This window comes from Ursus americanus, chromosome 14, assembly GCF_024610735.1.
Source record: "Ursus americanus isolate L20-20 chromosome 14, mUrsAme1.1.p, whole genome shotgun sequence".
Classification (NCBI taxonomy): Eukaryota; Metazoa; Chordata; class Mammalia; order Carnivora; family Ursidae; genus Ursus; species Ursus americanus.
This window is the reverse complement of record NC_142140.1, coordinates 41451834-41467678: the sequence shown is the minus strand read 5'-3', so window position 1 is coordinate 41467678 and position 15845 is coordinate 41451834. Positions and strand designations below refer to the sequence as shown.

General features: G+C 47.1%; 2 protein-coding genes across 6 annotated transcripts in view; one reads left to right on the top strand and one right to left on the bottom strand.

Moving 5' to 3' along the window:
- The window catches only part of LRRC2 (leucine rich repeat containing 2), a 42266-nt gene extending 38325 nt beyond the window's left edge, over window positions 1-3941 (bottom strand). Inside the window, exon 1 of one of the 5 annotated variants that reach the window (XM_045778712.2) lies at window positions 3686-3941. The gene's annotated coding sequence lies outside the window, so the exon portion shown is untranslated. Of the gene's footprint in view, window positions 1-2751; window positions 2857-3574; window positions 3594-3665 lie in introns of those variants that run through there. The other 4 variants (XM_045778711.2, XM_087867103.1, XM_087867104.1 and 1 more) reach the window with 4 other exon arrangements.
- A 7118-nt stretch (window positions 3942-11059) lies between these two features.
- On the top strand, window positions 11060-13933 carry CRIPTO (cripto, EGF-CFC family member). The gene is made up of 6 exons (XM_045778367.2): window positions 11060-11094; window positions 11927-11979; window positions 12065-12190; window positions 12626-12740; window positions 12832-12941; window positions 13784-13933. The coding sequence occupies exons 1-6, from the start codon at window positions 11060-11062 to the stop codon at window positions 13897-13899; spliced, it is 555 nt and encodes a 184-aa protein (XP_045634323.2). The 3' UTR covers window positions 13900-13933.
- The last annotated feature ends 1912 nt before the right edge of the window (window positions 13934-15845 follow it).

Here is a 15845-nt window from a genome sequence, read left to right as displayed (position 1 = left end):
CCGCCCAGCCCCCACCCCTGCCTGTACCAAGAGGGTCCTTACAACCACCCCCATTTCTGGGCAACAGACTCCTCATACACCTTCATCCTAAACAGAAAAATACCCTTTGTCTAATATAGATATAATAATTCTAACTAAAAAATAGTTGGATTTTGAAGGGACCATTTTCTATGTGTTGACACTTGTAATTAAATTATCATTTTATTAATGCAATCCCTATCAAAATACCAACAGCACTTTTCACAGATCTAGAACAAACAATCCTAAAATGTATCCAGAACCACAAAAGACCCCAAACAGCCAAAGCAATTTTGAAAAAAAGAAAAACAAAGCTGGAGGCATCACAATTCCAGACTTCAAGTTATATTACAAAGCTGTAGTCATCAAAACAGTATGGTACTGGCACAAAAACAGACACGTAGATCAATGGAACCGAATAGAAAACCCAGAAATAAACCCACAATTATATGGCCAATTAATCTTCAACAAAGCAGGAAAGGATATGCAATGGGAAAAAGACAGTCTCTTCAACAAATGGTGTTGGGAAAACTGATCAGCGACATGCAAAAGAATGAAACTGGACCCCTTTCCTACACCACACACAAAATAAACTCAAAATGCATGAAAGACCTAAATGTGACACCTGAAACCATAAAAATCCAGGAAGAGAACACAGGCAGTAATTTCTCTGACATCAACAGTAACAACATTTTTCTAGATATGTCTCCTGAGGCAAGGGAAACAAAAGCAAAAATAAACTATTGGGACTTCATCAAAATAAAAAGCTTCTACACGATGAAGGAAATGATCAAAAAACTAAAAGGCAACCTGCACAATGGGAGAAGATGTTTGCAAATGACACATCAGATAAAGGGTTAGTACCCAAAATATATAAAGAACTGATACAATTCAACACCCCCAAAAAATCCAATTAAAAATGGGCAGAAGACAAGAACAGATATTTTGCCAAAGAAGACGTCCAGATGGCCAATAGACACATGAAAAGATGGTCGACATCACTCATCATCAGGGAAATGCAAATCAAAACTATAATGAGATATCACCTTTTATCTGCCAGAATGGCTAATATCAAAACCACAAGAAACAGCAAGTGTTGGTGAGAATGTGGAGAAAAAGGAACCCTCGTGCATTGTTGGTGGGAAGGCAAACTGGTGCAGCCATTGTGAAGAACAGAATGGAGTTTCCTCAAAAAGTTAAAAATAGAAGTACTCTATAATCCAGTAATCACACTACTGGGTATTTACCAAAAAAAAACAAAAAAGACAAAACCACTAATTGAAAGAGATACATGCACCGCTATGCTCATAGCAGCATTATTTATAATAGCCGAACTATGGAAGCTGCCCAAGTGTCCATTCTATTCAGCCATAAAAAAGAATGAAATCTTGCCATTTGCAATGACATGGAAAGAGCTGGAGAGTATAATGCGAAATACATCAGTCAAATACCATATGATTTCACTCATGTGGAACTTAAGAAACAAGACAAACAAGCAAAGGAAAAAGAGAAAGACAAACCAAGAAACTACAGAGAATAAACTGCTGGTTACCAGGGGGAGGGTGTGAAATACACGAAGGGGATTAAGGAGTATATTTGGGGTGAGCACTGGGTGATGTATGGAAGTGTTGAAACACTATATCGTATACCTGAAACTAATATAACACCACAAATTACCTATATTGGAATTAAATTTTTTTAAATAAGGTTTTTTATTTTAATAAGCAAAAAAAAATTTTAATGCGTTATCATTTTAAATTGCATACCAAGTTGATGGGAATCGAATAAGTCTCTGTGACAATATTAAATCCTACCTCTAAGATGTTGGATGTGCTTTTTATTGCTTAGAATTTGGATTTCGCTTTTGATACATAATTTAAGTTTCCTGTTTAGTAATTGTTTCGTTTGGGTTTGGTTTGGTTTTGTGTATAGTGTTCTGAACCAAAGAATTTAAATTGAAAAGGTAGTTTCAGGTCAAACGCTACTTAAATATTTTTTCAATTTCAAAGAAGACTAACTATTCAAAAGCTCAATCATATTTAAGCGGAAAAATATTTTCCCCCACCAATACATTCAAGCACAACGGGCGTCCTTTATGATGCCAGGGTTAGAGAAGCCAGCCATTGTTCAGCCCGGGCTCCTCAGTCTGCAGTGTGCACTCAAATAGGATTGAGAAATTTAGCAAATAAAAATACTTGCAGTTATATTTGAATTTCAGATAAACCACAAGCAATTTTTTAATATAAGTATGTTTCCAATATTGCCTGAGTCATACTTTAAAATTATTTGTGGTTTATCTGGAATTTCAATATTCCTGGGTGTCCTGTATTTTCTCTGGCAACCCTCCACCCAAACCACCTAGGATCTCAGTAAGTGCAGAATCGGACGCAGGAGGCCAGCGAGGGTCCCAGAGTCTGTCTCCCTAACAAGCTCCAGGTGATGCCATAGCTGCTGGTCCGGGGACGCCAGCACAAGGGGCCCTAAGGACCTGGAATTAGCACAGTCTGGGGCAGTGGTACCCAGGACTGGCTCCTCATGGGCATGGCCTGGGTGGACCCCTCTCCCCCTAGGAGGCTCTGATTCAATCAGTCTGGGGTGAGGTCCAGCGATCATAGTTCAGCAGGCTCCACAGTGGCCTCTGATTCACAGGCAGGGATGTGAATCAGGAAGTATTTAAAATACTCAGTGTACTTACGTTAACACAAGGAATTGTTATTATTGTATTAAACTCACTGTGTGTAGATGCTGCATCTCTTGGTTGTGTCCAGAGGAACTTCCAGGGGCGCCTGACTGGCTCAGTCGGCAGAGCATGTGACTCTTGAGTTGTAAGTTCAAGCCCCTCCTTGGGTGTAGAGATTACTTAATGAAATCTTAAAGAAAGAAGGAAAGAAAGAAAAAGAAAGAAAGAAAGAAAGAAAGAAAGAAAGAAAGAAAGAAAGAAAGAAAGAAAGAAAGAGGAAAAAATAGAGACAGAAAGAAAGAAAAGAAAAAAGAGAAAGAGAGAAGAGAAAGAAAGAAAGAAAAGAAAAGAAGAAAGAAAGAAAGAAAGAAAGAAAGAAAGAAAGAAAGAAAGAGAAAAGAAAAAAGAGAGAGAAAGAGGGAAGGAGGGAGGAAGGAAGAGAAAGAAAGAAAGAAAGAAAGAAAGAAAGAAAGAAAGAAAGAAAGAAAGAAAGAGAAAGAGGAAGGAAGGAAGGCACCTGGGTGGTTCAGTCAATTAAACGATTAAGCATCTGCCTTTGGCTCAGGTCATGATCTCAGCATCCTGGGATTCAGCCTCATGTTGGGCTCCCTGCTCAGTGGGGAGTCTGCTTCTCCCTCTCCCCCCTGCTCCTGCTCTCTGAAGTAAGTAAAATCGAAGAAGAAGGAGAAGGAGAAGGAGAAGGAGAAGGAGAAGGAGAAGGAGAAGAAGAAGAAGAAGAAGAAGAAGAAGAAGAAGAAGAAGAAGAAGAAGAAGAAGAAGAAGAAAGAGAGAGAAAGCAAAAAAAAAGAAAGAAAGAAAGAAAGAAAGAAAGAAAGAAAGAAAGAAAGAAAGAAAGAAAGAAAAGAAAGAACGAACTTGCAGTTTCTGAGCTCCCAAGGGGCAGCGGGTAGGACTGTGCCCTGTGGTCTTCACCCCCCAGGGTCCCCTTACAGTCCCCAACTCTTACACAGTCTTCTTATTACCAACCACAGCTGCTTCCTCAGAGCTGGGCTCTCTTTTACACACTTCAGCTCTGGCTGGGCTTGAAGCCTCTCACCAAGTGCAGTCCGCAGCTTCGGGGTCTCCACGGGGGGCCCCCAGGTGTGCCTCTGATCTGAGGGGGTCCCCTACACAAACAGCCCAGAGGTCCCTGGGGCCAAGTGCTCTCCTCACAGCCATTCTGAGCCGAGGACGCTTGTGGGAACGCTGAGTCACACGCACTGCAAAGCCTTCTTCCAAGTAAACCCCTGGTGTCACATGCCTGTCGTCACTGTGACATAATGATAGAAGAATGAAAAACCCAAAATGTCATAAACCGATTCATCCAGCTGCAGTGACCGTTACCAAGTGCTTCCCGCTGCAGAAGGAGCGCGCAGTGGGGGCCCCTGCCTTACAGCTTGGCAGGTGCCGCTAAAAGCCCCCAGCACAGCGGCGAGGAAGGGCTGCCCCTGCCCCCACGTAACAGTAACTTACATTAACTACATGACCAAGCGATACGATTTGGGATGCACTGGGTGCAATCAAAATACATTATGAAAGTTAATTTGACCCAATTCTCTGTACTTTGCTAACGTGACTAGCCAGAACATTTAAACTCACACATGGGGGAGCGCCTGGGTGGCTCAGATGGTTAAGCGTCTGCCTTTGGCTGGGGTCGTCATCTCCAGGTCCTGGGATCGAGCCCCAGGTCTGGCTCCCAGCTCGGCAGGGAGTCTCCCTCTGCTTCTCCCCCCTGCTTGTGCTCTCTCTGACTCTCTCTCTCTCTCTCTCTCTAACGAATAAATAAAATCTTTTAAAAATAAATAAATAAGTAAACTCACACATGGGGCTGGCACGGCATTTCTTTTGGGCTGCACTCCCCGAGGAACAGAGCCTAGACGTGGGTGACCCCAGTGGGCCATCCTGACGGCTGCTCCCCTCACCACCAAGAAGGGCCACCAAGACGGCTAAGAGCACAGGATCAGAATGTGGCGCCTCTCCAAGACTTTCATGCAGTTAGTTTTTCTCTGGGAGGCGGCCAAACCTCTTCCCCAGTACAGTTATTCAACTGCAGGAGGCCAGAACGCTGATCTGTGCCAGGTCCGCCGCTGGGAGTAGTGTCATCTGTATCCTGGACGCGGACCACACAACCCTGCGGTCCCCCGGGCAGTCTGGACATGATGCTCACCGGCGCCCCCTGGAGGACAATTTTGCCGATAACTCGGCTGTATTAGGAAACCCAGGGAAGCTTCGGTCATTCCCACTCAGCCAAACTGTCACGATCAAGAATGCCAATCTTAAAATTCCCATTGGAAGCTCTTCTTGTGTGCTGGTTCAATTGGAGATGGAGCTACTTTTGTTTATTTTTTCTTTTTTTTAAATTTTGGTACTATCTTTGTAAGATTAAAATGAAACACACACACAAAGTCAAAACAAAACAAAAAACCAAAAAACACACATACCTGGATAGCTCAGTTGGTTAAGCATCTGCTTTGGCTCAGGTCATGATCCCAGGGTCCCTCAGCAGGCAGCCTGCTTCTCCCTCTCCCTCTGCTGCTCCCCCTCCTTGTGCTCGCTCTCTCCGTCAAATAAATAAATAAAATCCTTTTTAAAATGCCTAAATGTGCGAGAACTATAGTAGACGGTTATCTAATAAAGATATAAGATATCTTACAAAATGCAAGAAGCCTATGGTAGAGCATCTCTGGGGGGCAGGTGTTCATATTCCCATTGCAGGAGGATAATGCAGGCTACTGAAGCGGAGGCTTAGTAAGCATTTTAAAGCAGGTTAAATGTGCCCCGGGGTATGCACTCACCTTCCCCCTTCCACCCGCCCTCAACCTAGTTGTTGAAAAACTCCGAGAAGCATGGCCTTGGGGGCGCCTGAGTGGCACAGCGGTTAAGCGTCTGCCTTCGGTTCAGGGCGTGATCCCGGCGTTATGGGCTCGAGCCCCACATCAGGCTCCTCCGCTATGAGCCTGCTTCTTCCTCTCCCACTCCCCCTGCTTGTGTTCCCTCTCTCGCTGGCTGTCTCTATCTCTGTCAAATAAATAAATAAAATCTTAAAAAAAAAAAAAAAGAAGCATGGCCTTGGATATTGGCATCAGTCTGGCACAGTGTGACCTGGAACGTGGACACAAGGAGCGCCTACAAAAAAATGCTTCATAAACAAAGTCCCCATCAGGGACAAACCTTGATCAAACTACACCTGAGCCTGTATAGAGCTCTGGGGAAAACCGGCTCGGAACAGCTGAACGGCTTATCTAGAGATGAAATCAGACAATGGATTTCCGACCTGGTGATTTTCAGGAGTGGATAAGGAGAAAGGCAAATACATACCCAGAAATCGAGATGGGGGGGAAATGCCATTTTGTCCCCTGTTATAAAAATCTTGAACTCGCTGTAGCCTTGCTCTAGCCAGAAGGATCCCGTTCTGGGCAAGCTAGTCTGCTCAGGGTCCCGCGCTGTCTTTCCGATGAATCCCCCTTGTGGCCTTTCGCTGTCTGATTTGTCAGCAGTGAGCCTGTTCCCATCCTGTCTCCGTCCGTTCGGGCTGCTCTTCTATAAAGTACCGTACACGGGGTGGCTTATAAACAACAGAAATCTACTTCTCACAGCTCTGGAAGCTGCAAGTCCAGGATCAAGTTGCCAGCAGGGCTGAGCGGGGGGCCCTCTTCCAGGTGGCAGACTTCTCATGGTTGACCTTGCATCCAGTACTCTTGTGAAAGGTACTGATGATGTAAGTCTGCTGGGGCTGCCAGAGCAAATCCCAGAGACGGCGGGGCTTCAACAACAGACATTTCTTTTCTCACAGTGCGGCGGGGGGAGGGGGGGGCAGCGGCGGCTAGAGGTCCAGGGTCAAGGTGTCAGCAGGTGTGGTTTCTTCTGAGGCCTCTCTTCTTGGCTTGCAGGTGGGCGTCTCCTCCCTGGGTCCTCACCTGGTCTTCCCTGGGCCGCACGCACACCTGGGGCCTAATCTCCTCTTCTCCTAAAGATGCCCGTCCTATTGGATTAGGGCCCACCCACATGAGCTCACCTGAACTACCTCATCAAGGGCCCTATCTCCAGCAGTCATTTCTGAGGTTCTAGGGGTGAGGACTTCAACATGTAAATTTGGGGACAACACTAATTAAGCTCAGAACACTTCTCAAGCCCCATAGTTAAACTCTAGAGTCTTCTAGATTGTCTGCCCGTAGAATCAGGTTGTTGGTGAATAATGTGTGTGTGTGTGTGTGTGTGTGTTTATTGTACAAGAAGAGACAAGGAGACTAACCAAACAGAATAAGGCAGCAGAATAAGACATTCAAACAAACCCTCACAACACATGAACAAATGATTGCTGTTGAAAAATGGCATGGAGAGCAATAAAGTAAGAATGATCTTTCCCATGATCTTTTAGGGGCTGAGTCTTTGTGTAGATTCAATGCAACGGACACCACAGAGCAGTGAGTAAGAGCAAACTTCTACAAACACCACGCATAGCTCCCCCCAGCATAACGTGGAGCAGAAGGAAGCAGACATTCACACACACTTGGGATTAGATAAAGTTCCAAACCCCGGAGAAACCGGTCTATGGGATTAGCAATGAGAAAAGCAGTCAGCTTTGGGGAAGGGGGGGGGGAATTCTGGGGTTCTAGTAATATTCTTATTCTTGACCTGGGTAGTGATTACGTGGTACTTTGGAATAATTTATTAACCTACAGCCCTTGTTATTTGTACATTTTTATGAGTGCCTGTTATACCTCAATTAAAAAAAAAGAGTTCCAAAGTGTTTGCATTGAGTCCATATTGCTGGGTAACAAATTCTCACAAACTCACTGGGTTAACACAACATCCACTGATAATCGCAGGGGTCTTAGATCAGAAGGGCAGCCGGGCTCGGCTGTCTCCAGAGTGGGGCACACTTCAAAGTTTCCCAGGGGCCGATTGCAAACAGGAAGCCTCACTGTCATTGATTTCTGATAGGACTTGGGATTTGCATTTCAGCCTTGGACTTCCACTTGCTCTAAATCCATTTCAAAACCATTAAGAGCTGTGAAGAATGCCCGGATGCAATCACATACCAAGTCCACTTAAGTACTCTTAAATGAGAATATCCAGGTCTGTGAAACCCGCTCTCTGCGGGTTGCCAGCCACTGAGCCTTGACTCGGTCCGTGGGGCCCCGGGAAGTGACCGCTCCCTCCCCATCAGCAGTGTTCTGATAAAGTAAAATGGCACTTGGCATCGATTTCTGGGCTTGTCTTACGGCAGAAGGAGGGGGCGGTGAGGCAGCAGGAGACCCAATATTGGAGATCCCTGTCTCCCCCCCTGCGCTCAGCATAGAGTAGCCAGTCAGTATTTGTTGAATTTGATTCGAGGAAGGGTGTTGGTGGGAAAGAATTCTAAACCATAGCCACAAGACTTTTCCAGTCAGTGCATCAAGATTATCTTGCCTTCGAGATGGCGAACTCTCCTGAAGAAATTGCCCCAAATCGGGGAGGTCTGGAGCACTTGGGATTTCTTTTTCTCTCCCTGATTGTTGGGGGGAGGGGCACTTTGTTGTATTTCCTGGCTCTCGATAGGGAAAGCGGGTTGTTTTCCTGTGGTGCCTCTCAAAGACCTTGAGCCCTTGTCCACCCCCACCCCCCCACCTCCAACCCCCCCCCCACCTCCGCCTTTGAGAAACGGAGGCTAAAACGACATTTCCATCAGCCAGGGTTGGGGCAGATGGAGTCAGATTACCACAGGCAGACACAGCACGGGAGGCTGGGGAAGCCAAAATTCTGGCACACTTGGTTTTTGGACCTCCTAGTCTGGGGGGAGAAGGCAGAGGGGGAAGGGCAGGTGAAAGACAGGAAAACAAGCACTTTACAATACAGTGTTGATGAGATAAGGTGAACTCCCGCGGTGGGCACCGGCAAGGGGCTCTGTGCTAATCAGAAGCCAGGGAAGGGCTCCCCAGAGCAAATGGCAAAAAAAGAAGCCAGTGCACGTTCCCTCTAAGACCTTCCTGCCCCCTCATGGAGAGAGAAATACAGCATCCAACCAACCCCGGGCAACAGTATAAATCCAAAGAATGAGATACTATTTTTACATACAGAATTAGTAAAAAATTAAGAGGCTTTTTGCAGCCAGCTGGTTAGGAGAGGGACGTGGGGTGGGGGAGCAGAAGTGGGGGGTATGTAGAGACTGGTACAGCCTTCTTGGGAAATGATCTGGACGTGTCCATGCTTCAGCCACGCAATTCCAGTGCTAGGCATGTGCTGGCTGGAAAGACTTTCTCCCTCTCAGCAATAAAGCTGTTTGTCCTTATCATTGTGTGTCCACTGGAGTCCCACTTTTCATTTCCTTCCAGAACTTTGCCTTTGCATTCGCAGCTTGGCTAACTGTTTGGCCCAGGAGGCTCCGCTCGCAGCCTGTCTCAGCTTTGGACATGCCTTCCTCACTAAGCTTCATCATTTCTAGCTCCCTCCCGAGGAGAGGGAGAAAGACGGGAACCACGGGCCAGCACAGGATTGACACAAACCTTCAATTTGTACAAAAAACAAACAAAAACACAGCGTCTGCGGAGCGCAAGGCAGCAAAGCGCGGTAACGGGAGACCTACCTGTACTGTACTTTCTTTGCACTCTGCTTCCTTGCAGTTCTCGGGGCTGGTACAGGGCCAGCTCCTGTACACTGCCCTCCCCCACATCCAGCTTCCAGAGCTTCCAGCTAAGCTCCCCCTGTTCCCGATGCAACCCAGCATGCCACCTGAAGTGTTTAACAAGTCAAAAGGCCACACCGGGAGCTGAAGCTCAGCGGAAACCCAACAGCCCGCGGCTGCTATAGTCCAGCAAATGGGCTGCACCCCGCCATTGCTCTGATGGGGCCCTACTCCCCGGCGGAAATTATTTTACATTGAATTCCCACAAGATGCAGGTGTGGAAGCAATGAAGGGCTCCTCTCAGCACCTGTGGCCGGTGGGTGGGCCGGATGCTGCCCCTTCCTTTCCGCCACGGTGTGACCTGGATGGACAGAGATGGGTGAAAATAGCACAGAAAAGCTTCACACCCATGTGCCCTGCAGATTGGGTGAACGCCAGGCTTTTCCTTTAGAAATTGGAACTAAATGATATCTCGAACTGCTCACGACTTCGGGCAAATTACATCATTGGGAGCACCGAGACCTTAGTTAGGGACTCCGGCTCAGGGACGCACCTCTCCAGCGGCAGCCTTGGGGGGCTCCCAGGAACCACCAAATAACCACTCGTAGGGGTGACACAGGAGCCGGAATCGGGGGTTAATTCCGGTGTCATGGGGGGGGCCAGACAGAGACGCCACTTGCATTTCGGGCCCGCCTGAAACGTACTCACTCGCAGGGAGTCGGGAACCCCGAAGTCCCCCTGGCGACCCTGAACTTCCCCTCGGAAAACTTCCCGGTCTTTCTCCTCCCGCTGGTGGAGACACACCCAGTTCCACCACCTGAGGACACCAAGGGCCAAGCACCGGGCTCAACACGCCTATTTTGGGGAAAAACAAAGATGAAAGCAAATTTCAAGTAAACTTGGCAATAAAGTATCAAACTCCTGGAGAAGAAACCCAACTGTGGTGTTGAGGATTTCCCCATTAAAGCAATCACTTTCGGGGCACCTGGGTGGCTCAGTCATTAAGCATCTGCCTTCCACTCAGGTCATGATCCCAGGGTCTTGGGATCAAGCCCCCCATTGGGCTCCCAGCCTAGTGGGGAGCCTCCTTCTCCCTCTGCCTCCGCCCCTCCCCCCTGCTCCTGCATACATCTCTCTCTCTCTCACTCCCTCTCGCAAATAAATAAATAAAATCCTAAAAAAAAAAAAAAAGCAATCACTTTCCACCACTCCTCCAATCTGGAATCATCAACTGGACAGAACAATTGATTTACCTTTTTTTTTTTTTTTTACAAGTAAATCTGATTTTTTTTTTAAGAGGCAACTAATGATAGAGACATTAGGGCTAGTTAACCGGTTGAACAAGACCCCGCCTTTTCCATCCCACTTCGTCCCAGGGCTTCACCACCCTCACCTCCGCTCGGGAGAGGCTGTTCCTGGCGATGGGCGTGGGTCTCCGCCTCCGCGCCCACCTGCGCGCCCTCCCCACCGCCTGCCTGGCTGTGGAGGAAGGAGAGGCCCCCGCCCGGCTGGCTCCCCGGCTAAGGTCAAAGCATTCCTTAGGACCCGGCTCGGTGATGAGCCCCCAGTCTCCCAGACATCCTGGCTCCTGCTTCTCCTAAGACCTTCTGGGGAAAGCGTTATTTCTCATCTGGGATACTCTTCTTTCTAAATTCCCATTTTCACTTCAGGAAATGAATGTTTTCCTTTGGGGGTTTTAGCAACGACCATGAAGGAAAGCCATGCTGACCTTTCTTCCCCCTAACTTGTTAGGAGCTATGGGCCGCGGAAAGATGGAGCGCTTCTCCTGCAGGTATGAACTCATCTTGAATGTGACTTCTGATGACTAGAGCTTGCCAGCTTCAGAAGTAATGTTCTACGCCTCTCTGTCGTGTGGCCTCATCTTGCACAACTTTAAAAAGAGCTACCAGCAGGGATGCTGTTTTTTCCTGAAACATCCGGAACTTCACACTTAAGAGTTCCGTCCAGCTTTGCTGTTGGCTTTTAACATTTTCAATCGGGTTAATGGCGCGGCCTGGGAGATGACTAGCGTTTTCCTCTCTTGGGTAAGAAAAGATCAATATCGACGACCCGATTAAAAATCTGCTTCTGAGAAGTTTAAAGGCATAGATTCAGTATTTGCAAAACCGTGAAGAGTCATGGGGGGGGGAGGTTGTTTTAACCTGAAAATCTTTTAAATGACTGGTTTAAATGAAATCATTTGTAAAATGTGATTCATTGGTTATACAGAATGTCATGCAGTCTTTATAAAATTCTTATATGAAATCTAAGGGCAGGAGAATACGTGTTCTGTGAAATCAAAGCTGAAAGATTTACGCCTACTTAAAATTACGTGTCTAGGGGGACAGAGCCGAAGAAGTCATGATACATTTTGAAAAGAATTGGCTTTTAGGTGATTTTTATTCTCACCCTTTTTCTTGATGTTGTTACATGAATTAGCCATTTAAAAAGAAAGGAAAGAGAAAGAAAGGTAGGGCTCTAGGATTTTCTCCCTGGTGGTCTGGGGTCTTGTCCTTGGGCTGGGAGGAACCGGTGTTAACTCGGAAAAACCAGGCGTTAACTCTTAACTCACAGGGTTTTATTTGCCATGTTTTGCTAACGGGCGTCCGATTTCGTCTTCCCAGTGTGATTTTGATTGTGGCCATTTCCAAAGCGTTTGAACTGGAATTCGTTGCTGGTGAGACACTTTTTGTTATTTTGGTCAGCAGCAATTTTCACAGGGCCCGAAATCCTGAACCCACCCGTTGATTTTTGTCATTAAGGGTTGGGCCACCGTGAACTTGGGAGGAGAGAGACGCCCTTGAGAGATGACAGCATTCCGTCTCAGGAGGAGCCTGCAATCCGTCACCGGTCTTCCCAGTTTGTGCCATCCTTAGGAATCCAGGACAGTAAGACCCACCTGCCTTGGGTCTTCCGTGTGCTGTCACCGTCCTGGTCCTTCCTGTTTCCTCTCTCCCTGATGTTTTTCTCCTGGGTTGGCAAGCTGATTTTGGAGCTGGGCGGATGGTTGGACTGGGCTTGGTTCTGGAGGCCAGACCGGCAGTGTGTACTTGACCTCCCCGGGACGCAGGCAGTTTCCCTCCGGATTCCCGGGGCTCTGGGATTCCCCCCCAGAGCCTGCGCGTGAAAAAGCTTTCTCTGCTCAGAGGCTCAGGGAGCAGAGCCACCCTAAAAAGCAAGAGTGCTGCTCCGTGCGGTTCATAAGAGTGAGACATCTCGGAGCACTGGGGAGCCCAAGCCCTAAGCACTGTATTCACCTTTGCTCCCAGGAGCTTAGCTTTTCGGTCCCCCCACCCTCTCAGCCACCTCTCCTCACGTTTCAGGTAAGGAGTTAAACAGAACGTGCTGTCTGAATGGGGGCACCTGTATGCTGGGGTCCTTCTGTGCCTGCCCCCCCTCCTTCTATGGCCGCAACTGTGAGCACGATTCCCGCAAAGAGTGAGTCATCAAAGGGGGAGGGGTGGGCGGAGAGGAAAAGAGGCAGGAGTTGAAATCCAGATGCACCGCCTTCTCTGCTCCCTCTTCCCAGGAGCTGTGGCTCTGTGCCCCATGACACCTGGCTGCCCAGGAGATGCTCCCTGTGTAAGTGCTGGCGTGGCCAGCTCCACTGCTTCCAGCAGACGTTCCTCCCGGGCTGCGGTAAGCCCTAGTCCCCTCTTTTGTCCTCTCAAGTTCCTTAGTTGCCTGTGGCCACTTGGTGAGGGGGGTCTCTCCTCTCACCCCACGGCTTGCTAGATCCTGGCAGCTGAAGGGCTGCTTGTAAAAGCATCGAGGGTTCCAGCCGGGATGGTCATGCTGGCGTCCCTCATATTTACTGCCTCGGAAATGTCACCTTCCAGCTGAAGAGTGATGTCAAGGCTACTTGACATGTTCTAGTGTGAACTTCTACTAAGGAAAACAAACAAGAAAGAGTTTGGCCTCTTGCACACCAGGAGGTGCTCTTGGGTGTTCGAAATTGTACACGGTCAAGTCCGGAATCTAAATGAAAGCAGATGCTTCACTTGAGTATAAGATGGGAGCCCTGCCCCACACGGGGACTGTGGCTTTTCCCCTTGCATCCTGGCTGTCAGGCCCAGGAGAGGCGTTTGGGTAAGTGTGAATGGGATGACCGCAGCGGTGGAGACCGTGTTTTCTTCCTGGAACTTGGGGCCCAAAATGTGCTGTGTCCTTCTCATCAACACCTAAGCAAGTCTTACAGCACCCCTGCCATCAAGGGTGTCACCGGCTGGGGTAGATGTCCTGGTGTGAGTGCGCGTGTCCGGGGAAAACCCAAGTTCACACTAGGCCCCGTGGTGACGTTTGCTGAAAGAGTCTTTTCTCAGGGGAGTTTGAATTCTGTGTGATCGGTACTCTTGGTCCCGTTAGCGTGCTCATCAAATGTTGAGTCCCAACCGATTTTGGGGTGGGTATTGATGTGCTGTGTGGGCAGGATAAACTGCTGGAGGGATTTCCTTTAATGACCAAGGGTCCCTACCTTTCAGATGGCCACGTGATGGATGAGCACTTCCTGGTTTCCAGGACTCCAGAATTAACACCGGCTTCTGGCACCACTCTTTCACTAGCTGGCATCTGCCTCGCTCTGCAAAGTTACTGTTAATGGACACTTGCATATGCAGTATTTGTCCTGCGAGTTTCATCACCTGTAAAGCCTGTCACTCCAGTGTCCTAACTGAGAGACGATCGTTTGTTAGCTGCCTTGAAATGGCGAATGGATTTTCATCATGGTCCCTAACATTTTCATCAAGTACCAACTACTTTCCTCTGCCCTCTCCAAAAAACTTCTTAAAAAAAAGTCAGCCACAGGGGCACCTGCGTGGCTCAGTGGGTTAAGTGTTCGCCTTTGGCTCAGGTCATGATCCCAGGGTTCTGGGATCAGGCCCCCACGTCAGGCTCCCTGCTCCACGGGGAGCCTGCTTCTCCCTCCATCTACCTCTCCCCACCACTCGTGCTCTTTCTATCTCGCTCTAAAATAAATAAATAAAATCTAAAAAAAATAAAAAGTCAACCATATCTGCAGTGTGACCAAAATCTGTTTCTTGATACACGTATCTCTACCAAGGGTTTTTTATTATTTTCCTTAAACAATTGAATTAGATCTTCAGATTATTCAAGTCTACTCCTGATGTGGAACTGAGGCTAAAGCTTTGAGTAGAGTTGACCAAAATCAATTAAGACCTCATCTTTGAAAGGAACGGAAAGGAACGATCTGTAAAGAGCAGACAAGAGGGTAGAGGGCAGATTCTGGAGGTGAGGGACTAGATGCTCAAGTGTTGGAAGTGTGTGTGTGTGTGTGCGCGCGTGTGCCAGGGAGACTGGGTAGAAAAGAAGCAAATGGGAGAGAGACTGGGAAAAATAAAATAAATTACTTGGTTGATGATTAGATGGGCAAGTTAAAAAGCCAAGTTGAAAGGCAAGTTTTTTTTTTAATTTAAATTCAATTAATTAACATGTATTTTTTTTTAAAAGATTTCATTTATTTATCTGACAGAGATAGAGACAGCCAGTGAGAGAGGGAACACAAGCAGGGGGAGTGGGAGAGGAAGAAGCAGGCTCATAGCGGAGGAGCCTGATATGGGGCAACATGTATTATTTGTTTCAAGGGTACAGGTCTGTGATTCCTCAGTCTTGCACAATACACAGCACTCACAACACATACCCTCCCCAATGCCCATCACCCAGTCACCCCAACCCTCTACTCCCTTCCCCTCCAGCAACCCTCAGTTTGTTTCATATGATCAAGAGTCTCTTATGGTTTGTCTCTATCTCTGGTTTCATCTTGTTTCATTTTTTCCTCTCTTCTGCTATGATCCTCTGCCTTGTTTCTTAAATTCCACGTATCAGTGAGATCATATAATTGTCTTTCTCTGATTGACTTATTTTGCTTAGCATAATACCCTCTAGTTCCATCCACGTCTTTGCAAATGGCAAGATTTCGATTTTTGATGGCTGAGTGATATTCCAGTGTGTGTGCGTGTGTGTGTGTGTGTGTGTGTGTGTGTGTGTGTGTACACACACTGCATCTTCTTTATCCATTCATCTGTTGATGGACATCTGAGCTCTTTCCATAGTTGGGCTATTGTGGACATTGCTGCTATAAACATTGGGGTCCAGGTGCCCCTTCAAATCACTACATTTGTATCTTTGGGGTAAATACCCAGTAGGGCAATTGCTGGGTCATAGGGTAGCTCTATTTTCAACTTATCGAGGAACCTCCATACTGTTTTCCAGAGTGGCTACACCAGCCTGCATTCCCACCAACAGTGTAGGAGGGTTCCCAAGAGTCAAGTTTCTATCCTCTACAGAAAGCTGTAAAAGACAAGGACACCCCTTTTTTTCTCAAGGCATTCAGAAGAGAATGAAGTCTTCCTTGGAAAAAAAATTCTATCCAAACTTCCCCAACAAGAGAACTTAATAAATTATGTTTTCTCCACACCTTGCAAGTATTTTAACTGTTGCAAAAGAGAAAATGTTCACAAGATATTTGCTTGTAAACCAGGTGATAAAACTGTGTATTTTAAAACTACATTGTGTATGTGAGTATGC